The sequence below is a fragment of the Lethenteron reissneri genome, chromosome 58 (assembly GCF_015708825.2).
Source record: "Lethenteron reissneri isolate LAM-NWPU_2019-01 chromosome 58, ASM1570882v1, whole genome shotgun sequence".
NCBI classification, from domain to species: Eukaryota; Metazoa; Chordata; class Hyperoartia; order Petromyzontiformes; family Petromyzontidae; genus Lethenteron; species Lethenteron reissneri.
Window position 1 is genome coordinate 3748481 of NC_083836.1, and position 14982 is coordinate 3763462.

Here is a 14982-nt window from a genome sequence, read left to right on the forward strand (position 1 = left end):
CAAAATACATGTACAAATAAAACTAACTTATATTTTGTCATCTTGTCATGTAAAGCCCACTGAGCTGTTAGCTACTTTTTCAGGGGCGGCCTGGCCACAAATTATAGCTCAACAAAATGGGCTTAACCATCACGTGGGTATTTAGAGCAGCCCATAATGACTCTTAAAAACGTCACAGTTTTCCTCATTAACATCCCCGTTCCCCAGTCTCCATCCCCCGCGCTCTCTCAGTTCCCGCGATCATTAACGCGCAGATCCACCTCCAAAGGTCCCGCTCGGGTTTTTATTTAACTTTACAATTTTCTCCGCCATAAACCACCGCACGGCGTTTTGCCCACATCGGTGAAACATTACCACCAGCGCCACCAGCAACCACCACGACCACCATCGGCACAACGAAAACGAATTGGCGGTGACCCGACGATTTTCTCACGAGGCACGGGGGCTCCGAGCCAAAGCCGTTTTCTTTGCGAGGACGCATGAACGAAAACCGACAAATAATAACAATCGTCATCATCATCATCGCAAGCCGATCGGAGTCATCTTTCGGCCAACGCCGTTAACAACAATACCAACCAACCAAACGCTGTCAAACGATTTGTAAATCTCTGCCTCTGCCCGCTGTTGGATCTGGGAGTTCTCTTCATACCCCTCTACCCCCCACCTGATGAGAACAAAATGCTTTGTCGACGTTCAGGTGCCGGTGGAGGCAGTCGATCAGGAGGCGACATGGTCATCCTTCGGCAGGTGAGTGCACGTTTAGAATCAGCAGCAACATCATTATTTGGCTGCTGCTGCTGCAATAAATTTCCACGTGGTGATGATGATAAGCCCACTTCGTTGGGCTATTACTTGTGTGTGGGCCAGGGTACACTTCTGATAGAGAGCGATGTTATTGATTAGTGGGTCTCTACTTGAGTTGGGCTATTATTTGTGTGTGGGTCAGGTACTGCTTCTGAAAGAGAGCGATGGTATTGATTAGTCGGTCTCTACTTAGTTGGGTTATCACTTGTGTGTGGGTCAGGTACTGCTTCTGAAATAGAGCGATTATCGATTAGTCGGTCTCTACTTCGTTGGGTTATCACTTGTGTGTGGGTCAGGTACTGTGTCTTGGAAAAGAAGAGCTATGTTATTACTCAACGGTTGCCATACCCGGTAAAATAAACAAAAAGTGTTTTTAGTTGAGTTTAATTAAATGTGTGCGGTTTCTCTGCTCATATCTTTGCACTGTTCGAGCAAAGTCCACCGTCTCGTTGTTTAGCCGACTATAGTCGTAGTAGGAATGATAATCAGGATAATTACGAACAAAGTTGGTATAAAAAAAGTACGTAAATGTACTACGGATCTTTTTGTGCGGAGTTGCATGCAGCCTCTTTAAGGTGCCGTGGCTTCGTGGCAGTTATTGATTGGTTGTTAATTTTGGTTGCCCAAACCCTCTGCTGGCGGTCGGGCCTGGCGGTTATTGGGGTCGTGCCTGACGGTTGTTGTTGGGTCGTGCCTGGAAATTGTTTGGTCGGAAGTGGCGGTTTTTTGCGGTCAGACCTGGTGGTTATTGGGGTTGGGCCTGGCGGTTGTTGGGGTCGAGCCTGGCGGGTTGTTGGGGTCGAGCCTGGCGGTTGTTGAGGTCACGCCTGGCGGTTGTTGGGGTCGCGCCTGGCGGTTGTTGGGGTCGAGTCTGGCGGTTGTTGAGGTCACGCCTGGCGGTTGTTGGGGTCGAGCCTGGCGGTTGTTGAGGTCACGCCTGGTGGTTGTTGGGGTTGAACCTGGCGGTTGTTGGGGTCGAGCCTGGCGGTTGTTGAGGTCACGCCTGGCGATTGTTGGGGTCGCGCCTGGCGATTGTTGGGGTCGAGCCTGGCGGTTGTTGAGGTCACGCCTGGCGATTGTTGGGGTCGCGCCTGGCGATTGTTGGGGTCGCGCCTGGCGGTTGTTGGGGTCGAGCCTGGCGGTTGTTGGGGTCGCGCCTGGCGGTTGTTGGGGTCGCGCCTGGCGATTGTTGGGGTCGCGCCTGCCGGTTGTTGGGGTCGAACCTGGCAGTTGTTGGGGTCGAGCCTGGCGGTTGTTGGGGTCAAGCTTGGCGGTTGTTGGGGTCGAACCTGGCGGTTGTTGGGGTCAAGCCTGGCGGTTGTTGGGGTCGACCTGGCGGTTGTTGGGGTCGTGCCTGGCGGTTGTTGGGGTCGTGCCTGGCGGTTGTTGGGGTCGAGCCTGGCGGTTGTTGGGGTCGAGCCTGGCGGTTGTTGGGGTCGAGCCTGGCGGTTGTTGGGGTCGCGCCTGGCGGTTGTTGGGGTCGCGCCTGGCGGTTGTTGGGGTCGAGCCTGGCGGTTGTTGGGGTCGCGCCTGGCGGTTGTTGGGGTCGAGCCTGGTGGTTGTTGGGGTCGAGCCTGGCGGTTGTTGGGGTCGCGCCTGGCAGTTGTTGAGGTCGCGCCTGGCGGTTGTTGGGGTCGCGCCTGGCGGTTGTTGAGGTCACGCCTGGCGGTTGTTTTCCAAGTGCTGCGCTTGTGAAGTGTGCAGTGATCCCAGTGGGCAATTCAGATGTCACACGCCACTGACAAAGGCATAGATCCACCTCCATATAGCTTGTAACAGGTTGATGGGGGCAAGTACTATTAGCAAGTAGCAGCACCTATGAAGGTCGGCAAGGTACACGAGAGGGTGGGTGGCTCAACATTACGCCTGGCCATCTCTGTATCCCCCAGTGGCAATATTTATACACCGCACCAGGTCCTCATTTGAGGCCGAGTCGACCTAGGGGTGGCCCATGACCGGTTAAAATAATTGTCACCCATGTTGTTCGGTCGTGAGCGGGAATCGAACTCGGGTTCGCCGGGTTCACAGCGCAGCGCGCTAACCGCAACACCAACGTTCCTCCTATCCTCCTCCACACGTGTCCCACCCATCACTACCTCTTGTTCCCGCCTGAAATGTTCTTACCCTATCCTACTCCTCCACCCTGCACACCACATGTCCCACCCATCACTACCTCCTTCTCCTATTCCCAACCAGGACGTGTTCAGATATCCCTCGTCACTGACATTAGCCACTGCCCCGAATCAAACTCAGGTAGTCGCCGGTTCAGAGTGCAGTGCGATAACCACCGCTCCTCCCGAAACTGTTATCACCATGAAATAAATCACCTCGCATTTCTTATCTCCTGATGGAAATAAAATAATGATTCATATTCTTAGGTTTTTTCGGTAAAGTCACGTAGGTAAAAATTAAATTAATAAAAGTAAAATAAAAATTAAATAAAAATCACGACGTTTCGGAGGCAACACAAGCTTCCGGCTTCAGGTGGAACCGTCTCAACACGACTGCTGCTTCAAGTAAGAGATGCAGCAGTCGTGCTAAGACGGTTCCACCTGAAGATGGAAGCTTGTGTTGCCTCCGAAACGTCGTGATTTTTATTTTATTTTTATTTTACTTTCATTAATTTTAATCAACAAATTTGTTTTTTCACATACGTGACTTTACCGAAAAAACCTAAGAATATGAATCCTTGCAGTCACGAAAGCTTCAAATCTAGAAAAAATAATGATTCATTATTTCTGCCTGGTGGGGCTTGCATGCTGATTTTTTACCGGCAACGTTTGTTTAAACTCCCAAACTACGGACTGGGTTTTTGCCATTCTGCCGCTCATCAGCAGTCTCTGACTGATAAATAAACACAGCTGCTTGCCAACAAAAGTTATCGCTAAGTTCCCTCTCGCTAGACCACGGGCATTCGACAATATCTGGTAAACAAGGAACGAACTGGACACATCCAGTGCTGTCCCGTGGAGTATTTGTCCAACTCACATGTCTGCTGATGATGCCAACAAGGGTGAAACCAAGCAATTACAATAAGTCTCATCATCACCATTGTCATCATTCGAGTTTCACTTCAGCCGTGTCCGCTATACATATCCACGCGATAAGCCACTTCGTTGAGCTGTCATCTGTGGCCCAGGTCGGTTCTGAACAAAGAAGCTACATGGCTCAGTGGGCTTTACCTGGGATTTAACAAAATATATAGTTTTGTTTTATTTGTATTTCTATATTGTTAAGGGATTTGATTACCTCTCCTGTACTTTGCACTCCTATCGTATTTTTGTATTGGTTGTTGTTGTTGTGACCTTCTCACCCCGTGACATCTGTGAACAAAATAGCTTCATAGCTCATCGGATTCCTCCAGCAGTATAAAGACATATTCTGACATTTCCTCACCCGGCACACCACATCCAGTATCCCCATCTCACGCTGGGGGTTCTCCAAGTCACGTTTATCTTTTTTTTCGTGTAACCAGGAGATAAACTCGATAGAGAGAGAGAGAGAGAGAAAGACAGCGGTCAGGGGTTAAAATAATCACCAGGCTCACAGAAATGTGCAAAAAAGCCAACATTTATGCAACTGAAATGCAGCGAATTTGAAATCGGTGAAAAAACAGCAACAGCTGCTGTTGCTGCTGCGTCATCGTTGTCGTCACAGCGTGAACCCGATGGCTGTTACCATGAGTCACGTGCCTGCCACAGTCTGCCAGAGACCTCGAAAACATATTCGGTTGGCAAATGAATCCTTGAATGTCGTCGTCGTTGTCGTCGCCATCACCGTCGTCACGTCTCCGACGATGAAACTATTCAGTGACAAATGAATGCTTGATTGTCGTAACTATCATCATCATCAACAACTTAATGTCTCCGACAATCAAAATATTTAGTGGCAAATTGAACCATGATTTTCGTCATCATGATCATCAACAACGTCATGTCTTCGACAATGAAAATATTCAGTGGCAAATTAATCCATGATTTTCGTCATCATGATCATCAATAGCGTCATGTCTCCGACAATCAAAATATTTAGTGGCAAATTAATCCACGATTTTCGTCATCATCAACCGCACGTCTCCGACAATGAAGGGGTCACAAGACGGACGGAAGGAGGAAGTCGGGGGAGAGGGGGGGTGAGCGCAGGCGAGGATGGATCGATTTAACCACCCGCACAGCCGTTACGCAAATTGGCAGTTCCACCGCAGGACGGCAAACACGACTTTTGTGGGCAGCCGGCTATTGTGACCGCTGCCAACTCCACGGTAACCACGAGACGGAGGCAAGAATCTGGTTGACGAACCTTTGTACCCAGCTGGCTTTTGACCAACTGGGCTCCTTGTCAGACTCAGAATATTGATTTGCACTGGAGAAATCCGAAGCGCTATGAAGCTTTTTTGCACAGATGTCCCGGTAGTTTCACAGATCTCTCAGTAGTTTCACAGATGTTCCAGTAGTGTCACATATGTCCCAGTAGTTTCACAGACGTCCCAGTAGTTTCACAGATGTCCCAGTAGTTTTACAGATGTCCCAGTAATTTCACAGATGTCCAGTAGTTTCACAGATGTCCTCGTAGTTTCACAGATGTCCCAGTAGTTTCACAGATGTTCCAGTAGTTTCACAGATGTCCCGGTAGTTTCACAGATGTCCCAGTAGTTTCACAGACGTCCCAGGAGTTTCATAAATGTCCCAGTAGTTTCACAGATGTCCCAGTAGTTTCACAGATGTCCCGGCAGTTTCACAAATGTCCAGTAGTTTCACAGATGTCCCAGGAGTTTCATAAATGTCCCAGTAGTTTCACAGATGTTCCAGTAGTTTCACAGATGTCCCAGTAGTTTCACAGATGTTCCAGTAGTTTCACATATGTCCCAGGAGTTTCATAAATGTCCCAGTAGTTTCACAGATGTCCCAGTAGTTTCACAGATGTCCCGGCAGTTTCACAAATGTCCAGTAGTTTCACAGATGTCCAGTAGTTTCACAGATGTCCTAGTAGTTTTACAGATCTCTCAGTAGTTTCATAGATGTCTCAGTAGTTTTACAGATGTCCAGTAGTTTCACAGATGTCCCAGTAGTTTCACAGACGTCTCAGTAGTTTCACAGATGTCCCAGTAGTTTTACAGATGTCCCAGTAGTTTTACAGATGTCCCAGTAATTTTACAGATGTCTCAGTAGTTTCACAGATGTCGTCCTGTCACACGCCGTGCCCTTTCACCCCACGTTCAAGATCCTCGCTTGCCCCGATTGGCTCTGCCGCGTGGCTTAACGCTCAGAAGTTACTCATTTGAGGATTCGTAATGATTCCTAAATGATTGGTGATTGTATTTACGACTGCATGGGCTTAAGACGAGCGCTTTCAAAGAAATAAAGGTCGGTTTTTTTTATTTTTAGGTACGGCCACGATGTTTTGAGTTAGGTGTACCACGGTGGCTGTAAGATGTTAACTACCTCGCCTGGTATGCAGGAGGTAGTGGGTTCGATCCTGACCCTGACGCCTGCTGCTGTATATTTGGAGTTTGCGTGTCTCTCTCTCCGTGGGCGCGTAGATTTTTCTCCGGGCGTGGAATTGCAACGCATATCTCAATTGCCTTTTGTTACTTAAAGGTGATAAATAGGACTCCTGATCAGGAATGTAAAGAAAAAGTCATCTTTGACCCTTCCGCCTCTGACTCCGTGACATGTCGTAAATACTTGGGGGGGTAGGGCAGTGGTTGTGGGGCACGTAAATCTATCGCACTATGAACCCGGAGTTGGCCTGAGCTCGAACTCCGGTCCTGGCTTACGACAAACTTGAGCAATTGTCTGAGCCGGTGGTCCCAGCGAGCGAAGCTTTAGATTGAGTAAACCCTGACCCTTAACGAACACCTCATGAATGAAACCTAAAAAAAAAACCTTCACTGATTTGACACACAAATAAAACAACCTTAACTGATAAAACCCTTGACAGATATAATTGAATATAATCCTGAACAGACACATTCCTAAACAGATAAAACTGAACACAAGCCCTTGAATAAAACTGATTTTTAAAAAAACCTTAACAGGAAACAACTGAATGTAGACCCTTAACAAATACGATTCTTCAAAGGTATTATACTTGAAGGAGACTATAACAACATGAAAGGCACGTGTTAGACACGGACGGGTTATAGCACAATTGGCTACGTTACGGTGCGAAGTTGAACATATGTACCCCATAGACTCACACAGATACCCATAGACTCACACAGATACCCATAGACTCATCACACAGAGACCCATAGACTCACACAGATACCCATAGACTCACACAGATACCCATAGACTCACACAGATACCCATAGACTCATCACACAGAGACCCATAGACTCACACAGATACCCATAGACTCACACAGATACCCATAGACTCACACAGATAACCCATAGACTCATCACACAGAGACCCATAGACTCACACAGATACCCATAGACTCACACAGATACCCATAGACTCACACAGATACCCATAGACTCATCACACAGAGACCCATAGACTCACACAGATACCCATAGACTCACACAGATACCCATAGACTCACACAGATACCCATAGACTCATCACACAGAGACCCATAGACTCACACAGATACCCATAGACCTCACACAGAAACCCATAGACTCACACAGAGACCCATAGACTCCCACAGAGATCCATATACTCACAGAGATTACCATAGACTCATCACACAGAGGACCCATAGACTCACACAGAGACATAGACCTCACTCAGAAACCCATAGACTCACACAGAGACCCATAGACTCACACAGAGACCCATAGACTCACACAGAGACCCATAGACTCACAGAGAGACCCAAAGACTCACACAGAGACCCTAGACTCACACAGAGACACATCGACTCACACATAGACCCTAGACTCAGAGATCCATAGACTCACACAGAGACACATAGACTCGCACAGAGACCCATAGACACAGAGATCCATAGACTCACACAGAGACCCATAGACTCAGAGATCTATAGACTCACACAGAGACCCATAGACTCAGAGATCCATAGACTCACACAGAGACCCTTGACTCAGAGATCCATAACCTCACACAGAGACCCATAGACTCAGAGATCCATAGACTCACACAGAGACCCATAGACTCAGAGATCCATAGACTCACACAGAGACCCATAGACTCAGAGATCCATAGACTCACACAGAGACCCATATACTCAGAGATCCATAGACTCACACAGAGACCCATAGACTCAGAGATCCATAGACTCACACAGAGACCCATAGACTCAAAGATCCATAGACTCACACAAAGACCCATAGACTCAGAGATCCATAGACTCACACAGAGACCCATAGACTCAGATATCCATAGACTCACACAGAGACCCATAGACTCAGAGATCCATAGACTCACACAGAGACCCATAGACTCAGAGATCCATAGACTCACACAGAGACCCATAGACTCAGAGATCCATAGACTCACACAGAGACCCATAGACTCAGAGATCAATAGACTCACACAGAGACCCATAGACTCAGAGATCCATAGACTCACACAGAGACCATAGACTCAGAGATCCATAGACTCACACAGAGACCCATAGACTCAGAGATCCATAGACTCACACAGAGACCCATAGACTCAGAGATCCATAGACTCACACAGAGACCCATAGACTCAGAGATCCATAGACTCACACAGAGACCCATAGACTCAGAGATCCATAGACTCACACAGAGACCCATAGACTCAGAGATCCATAGACTCACACAGAGACCCATAGACTCAGAGATCCATAGACTCACACAGAGACCCATAGACTCAGAGATCCATAGACTCACACAGAGACCCATAGACTCAGAGATCCATAGACTCACACAGAGACCCATAGACTCAGAGATCCATAGACTCACACAGAGACCCATAGACTCAGAGATCCATAGACTCACACAGAGACCCATAGACTCAGAGATCCATAGACTCACACAGAGACCCATAGACTCAGAGATCCATAGACTCACACAGAGACCCATAGACTCAGAGATCCATAGACTCACACAGAGACCCATAGACTCAGAGATCCATAGACTCACACAGAGACCCATAGACTCAGAGATCCATAGACTCACACAGAGACCATAGACTCAGAGATCCATAGACTCACACAGAGACCCATAGACTCAGAGATCCATAGACTCACACAGAGACCCATAGACTCAGAGATCCATAGACTCACACAGAGACCCATAGACTCAGAGATCCATAGACTCACACAGAGACCCATAGACTCAGAGATCCATAGACTCACACAGAGACCCATAGACTCAGAGATCCATAGACTCACACAGAGACCCATAGACTCAGAGACCATAGACTCACACAGAGACCCATAGACTCAGAGATCCATAGACTCACACAGAGACCCATAGACTCAGAGATCCATAGACTCACACAGAGACCCTTGACTCAGAGATCCATAACCTCACACAGAGACCCATAGACTCAGAGATCCATTGACTCACACAGAGACCCATAGACTCAGAGATCCATAGACTCACACAGAGACCCATAGACTCAGAGATCCATAGACTCACACAGAGACCCATAGACTCAGATATCCATAGACTCACACAGAGACCCATAGACTCAGAGATCCATAGACTCACACAGAGACCCATAGACTCAGAGATCCATAGACTCACACAGAGACCCATAGACTCAGAGATCCATAGACTCACACAGAGACCCATAGACTCAGAGATCCATAGACTCACACAGAGACCCTTGAACTCAGAGATCCATAACCTCACACAGAGACCCATAGACTCAGAGATCCATTGACTCCACACAGAGACCCATAGACTCAGAGATCCATAGACTCACACAGAGACCCATAGACTCAGAGATCCATAGACTCACACAGAGACCCATAGACTCAGATATCCATAGACTCACACAGAGACCCATAGACTCAGAGATCCATAGACTCACACAGAGACCCATAGACTCAGAGATCCATAGACTCACACAGAGACCCATAGACTCAGAGATCCATAGACTCAACACAGAGACCCATAGACTCAGAGATCCATAGACTCACACACTGCATCGCGCGCTTTCAGATTCGCTTCTGCGACCTTCTGAAACGCTCTTCCTTCCGATATCAGGAAGCCATTGGAGCGATGCACTTCTAAATCATCTTGATCGACAAACTAATTTCTTTTTAACTTCTTGGTGCTGTGCTTAATTTGTTATCCTTCCCCTCTCCGCTTAGCACGCTTGGCTACGCTACCGGGCGAAAGAAATGCAACGTACACACGTGCATACGTACACACGTGCGTACGTACACACGTGCGTACGTACACACAGACGTACGTACACACATGTGTACGTACACACAGACGTACGTACCAAGGCCATAGCCATGGAGTCAACATTGGGGGGGACCTAATCTTTCAGGGGGTCTAGCCCCCCCCCCCCAGGAAAACAAAAAATTTAAATTTGAAAATAAATTTCTTGACATTTCCTGCCTAAAATATTAAAAAATTCACTGACACATGGGATTGACTTTTTATTTCTTTTTTTACAAATAGTGTATTGTATTACATTGCTCTGTTTTTTTCTTTTTTACCTTTTCTTGTTTCATTGTATGTAATGGCAGAGATTAGGGATTTATAAAGTGCAACAATAATCACAATCATATAAACAGAAATCTATGCATTTTATATGAAGACAAGTCAAGATATTGTGGCCAAGGTTGAGCAAGTTGTTTTTATTTACATAGTATATAAAAAAATGTTTACATATTGTTCATAGCAAAAATTTGGGGGGGGGGGCATTTTAAGCATATTTGAATATTGGGGGGGGGGGGATATATTATATATTATAATTACGGCCTTGGTACGTACACACAGACGTACGTACGTAGTGCAAAGCTAAGGCGTCTTCGAAGACGGAAGCCAACGGAACCCCTGGGGCCGGCCCCTCTGCCACGAAACGGCGGTGACCTGCGGCAGGGTCACGGGCATGGGAGGGCACGGGGGGGGGGTGCCTTAGCCCCCCCCCCCCCGCCCCCCGCCCCTCCCCGTCCCACCGCCCCCCCTAATGGCCAAAGCTACGAGTTGGGGGGGGGGACGCCCTCCTTACCAACCACCACGAGATTCGATTTCAACACCGGTGTTGAAATAACGACAACATATTTAAAACACGGTTTCAATGTATCGTTTCATGAGAATGCCTTCATTATTTGCGTTACACGTTTTTTTTTATTTTAAATGCATTTTAATCGGAGCAGCAACGTCAATATTGCGAAGAGCTAAATATGAATGTGTCGTTAAACCCGTCACCACCCGACACTGCCAATTAGTCAAGGTGTGTCACGCGAACAGAACATGCCAATTCGTTACTAAAACAATTCGTTACTGGTACAATTCGTTACTGTACTAGTAACGAATTGGCATGTTTTGTTTCCGTGACAAACCTTACTAATTGGCTGCATCGGCTGGTGGCGGGTTAACCGACACATTTTTTTATTTACCCGATCTAACCTCCCAAAAATTAACCCGTAAAAACAAAGTTTTTCACTATAAATCCTTTATATGCGTGGCGGCTAGAGTCCTCTCGTCCTCTGGCTTGAGATGGCTGCCACCTACGGGTCAGATGATTGCCTGCCACCATTAAGCAATTGGTAATGAAATATAATTTATTTTTCCTAAAAAGTGTAAAATTTTGGAAAAAAAAAATTTTCACGAAAATCAATTGCCACGCACAACGAGTCTGTGTGCAAAATGTCAGCTCGATTGGATCACGGGAAGTGGGTTAAAAAACGACCGAAAGATTTGCACGGTCCTAAGCAAGCAAGTGAACTTAATATAAAGGATTTTTAAAAAACCCTGTATTGTGGAGGACACTGGTCGTGAAAGCCGACTACGTGTTGACCTGAAGATCTGACTAAGGAACACAGCGGATCAGTGGCGGCTGCATTGTGCGAAGACGGAGAGCGCCATCCCCCAACAGCGTCAAATGCTCGAGACCGGGAGCGTCAACGACGCGATGCCGATCAGGGCAAAGATCGAGGCAGCGACATCTAAGAATAACCTCCTGGGTGCGACCGTGTGGAGAGACAAATAAAATAATCACACAGCTCCGATTAAAGCTTTCGTGACTGCAGGGATTCATCTTCTTGGTTCTTTCGGTAAAGTCACGTAGAATGGAAATAATAGAATAATAAAAATAAAACATAATAATTCTCACGACGTTTCGGCCACAACGCAAGCAGCCGTCCTCAGGTGAAGAACAGGTCTGTCGAGAAGACAGCGTCTGAATGACACACCCCAGGCTTCGTCGTGAGAATTATTTCATTATGTTAAATTTTATTATTTTATTATTTCCATTCTACGTGACTTTACCGAAAGAACCAAGAAGATCAATCACACAGCTATCAACCCTCATCAGTACCCTACCTCATTACAGACAAATTAAGACCATATTGGTCACCCCGTGCCCCTTATAAAATCTCAACGTTCATCCTACAAACTCCCATCGCAACGGCGATACGCAAACAGACACATTTTCTTTTTTACCGTATTTAAAACGGCTGTACGCCATATGGACCTGAAAACTCAATTTCCGCCGTACAAGAATACGGGGTAACCGTATGGGTTGACAGGTATGTAGTCTTCTTGGTTCTTTCGATAAAGTCACGTAGAATGGAAATAATAAAAATAATAAAAATAAAACATAATAAAATAATTCTCACGACGTTTCGGCCACAACGCAAGCAGCCGTCCTCAGGTGAAGAACAGGTCTGTGTTTGTTGTTGATTTTCGTTTGTTGTTTGTTGGGCGAGTGTTGATCTGTTGTTGTTGTGTTGTTTGTTGTTTGTTGTTGCGTGTTGTTGTTGTTTGTTGTCGTTGTTTGTGTGTTGCTGTGTGGCCAGGGCGACCATGTCTTCCTGGACGTGGAGAATCCCGGGGAGTTTGCGGTCCCCACCGGAGCCGTTGTCAAACTCTCCGACTCCGGCAAAGTTCTGCTGCTGGATGACGAAGGGACCGTGAGTGTCGTGTCCGTCTGCCCGAATCATTGCCGTCTGCGTGTCCGTCTGCTTGTCTGTCTGTGTGTCGGCTTGTCTTCCTGTCTGTTTATCTTCCGAATTTTCCAATCTGTTTGCCGAGTCTGCTTGTCTGTTTGCCTCCCTGTCTGTCTGCTGTTGGGTCTGTCTCCATTCTTGATTGGTGTCGTCTCCATCCGTCCGTCCATCTATGTGTCCTGTTTGTCGTTGTCTCTGTCTATCTGTCAGTAGCCCCGTGTGTGTTGTCATTCTGTTTCTCTACTTTCCTATCTGTGTGTCTGTTCCTTGATTGTCTATCTCTGTGGTTCTGACTGCCTCCTTGTCTGTCTGTATCGATGTCTATTTCTGTGTGTTGTTGAATCCGGGCAGTATGCTGGTAGTGGTGATGGTAGCTTGCTGATGAGCTGGTGTGGTAGAAGCCGGGCAGTATGCTGTAGTGGTGATGGTGTGCTTGCTGATGAGCTGTGTGTGGTAGAAGCCGGGAAGTATGCTGGTAGTGGTGATGGGTGCTTGCTGATGAGCTGTGTGTGGTAGAAGCCGGGCAGTAATGCTGGTAGTGGTGATGGTGTGCTTGCTGATGAGCTGGTGTGGTAGAAGCCGGGAAGTATGCTGGTAGTGGTGATGGTGTGCTTGCTGATGAGCTGTGTGTGGTAGAAGCCGGGAAGTATGCTGGTAGTGGTGATGGTGTGCTTGCTGATGAGCTGTGTGTGGTAGAAGCCGGGAAGTATGCTGGTAGTGGTGATGGTGTGCTGCTGATGAGCTGTGTGTGGTAGAAGCCGGCAGTATGCTGGTAGTGGGTGATGGTGTGCTTGCTGATGAGCTGTGTGTGGTAGAAGTCGGCAGTTTGCTGGTAGTGGTGATGGTGGGCTTGCTGATGAGCTGTGTGTGGTAGAAGCCGGGCAGTTTGCTGGTAGTGGTGATGGTGTGCTTGCTGATGAGCTGTGTGTGGTAGAAGCCGGGCAGTATGCTGGTAGTAGTGATGGTGGTGCTTGCTGATGAGCTGTGTGTGGTAGAAGTCGGCAGTTTGCTGGTAGTGGTGATGGTGTGCTTGCTGATGAGCTGTGTGTGGTAGAAGCCGGGAAGTATGCTGGTAGTGGTGATGGTGTGCTTGCTGATGAGCTGTGTGTGGTAGAAGCCGGCAGTATGCTGGTAGTGGTGATGGTGTGCTTGCTGATGGCTGTGTGTGTAGAAGTCGGCAGTTTGCTGGTAGTGGTGATGGTGGGCTTGCTGATGAGCTGTGTGTGGTAGAAGCCGGGCAGTTTGCTGGTAGTGGTGATGGTGTGCTTGCTGATGAGCTGTGTGTGGTAGAAGCCGGGCAGTATGCTGGTAGTAGTGATGGTGTGCTTGCTGATGAGCTGTGTGTGGTAGAAGTCCGGCAGTTTGCTGGTAGTGGTGATGGTGTTGCTTGCTGATGAGCTGTGTGTGGTAGAAGCCGGGCAGTTTGCTGGTAGGGTGATGGTGTGCTGCTGATGAGCTGTGTGTGGTAGAAGCCGGGCAGTTTGCTGGTAGTGGTGATTGTGTGCTTCTGATGAGCTGTGTGTGGTAGAGAGCCGGCCAGTATGCTGGTAGGTGGGTGATGGTGTGCTTGCTTATGAGCTGTTGTGGTAGAAGCCGTGTAGTTTGCTGGAGTGGTGATGGTGGCTTGCTGATGAGCTGTGTGTGGTAGAAGCCGGCCAGTATGCTGGTAGTGGTGATGGTGGGGCTTGCTGATGAGCTGTTTGTGGTAGAATCCGGGCAGTATGCTGGTAGTGGTGATGGTGTGCTTGCTGATGATCTGTGTGTGGTAGGAAGCCGGCCAGTATGCTGGTAGTGGTGATGGTGTGCTTGCTGATGAGCTGTGTGTGGTAGAAGTCGCAGTTTGCTTGTAGTGGTGATGGTGTGCTTGCTGATGAGCTGTGTGTGGTAGAAGTCGGCAGTTTGCTTGTAGTGGTGATGGTGTGCTTGCTGATGAGCTGTGTGTGGTAGAAGCCGGGTAGTTTGCTGGTAGTGGTGATGGTGTGCTTGCTGATGAGCTGTGGTGGTAGAAGCCGGTAGTTTGCTGGTAGTGGTGATGGTGTGCTTGCTGATGAGCTGTGTGGGTAGAAGTCGGCAGTATGCTGGTAGTGGTGATGGTGTGCT

The 14982-nt window shown here is 47.8% G+C and overlaps 1 protein-coding gene across 1 annotated transcript in view; it reads left to right on the forward strand.

Annotated features, from left to right (window-relative positions):
- The first annotated feature begins 268 nt into the window (after window positions 1-268).
- The window catches only part of LOC133357529 (unconventional myosin-VIIa-like), a 91645-nt gene continuing 76931 nt past the window's right edge, over window positions 269-14982 (forward strand). Inside the window, 2 exon segments of the mRNA XM_061575500.1 lie at window positions 269-747; window positions 12733-12846. Coding sequence (XP_061431484.1) covers window positions 679-747; window positions 12733-12846 — 183 coding nt within the window. The 5' untranslated portion in view covers window positions 269-678.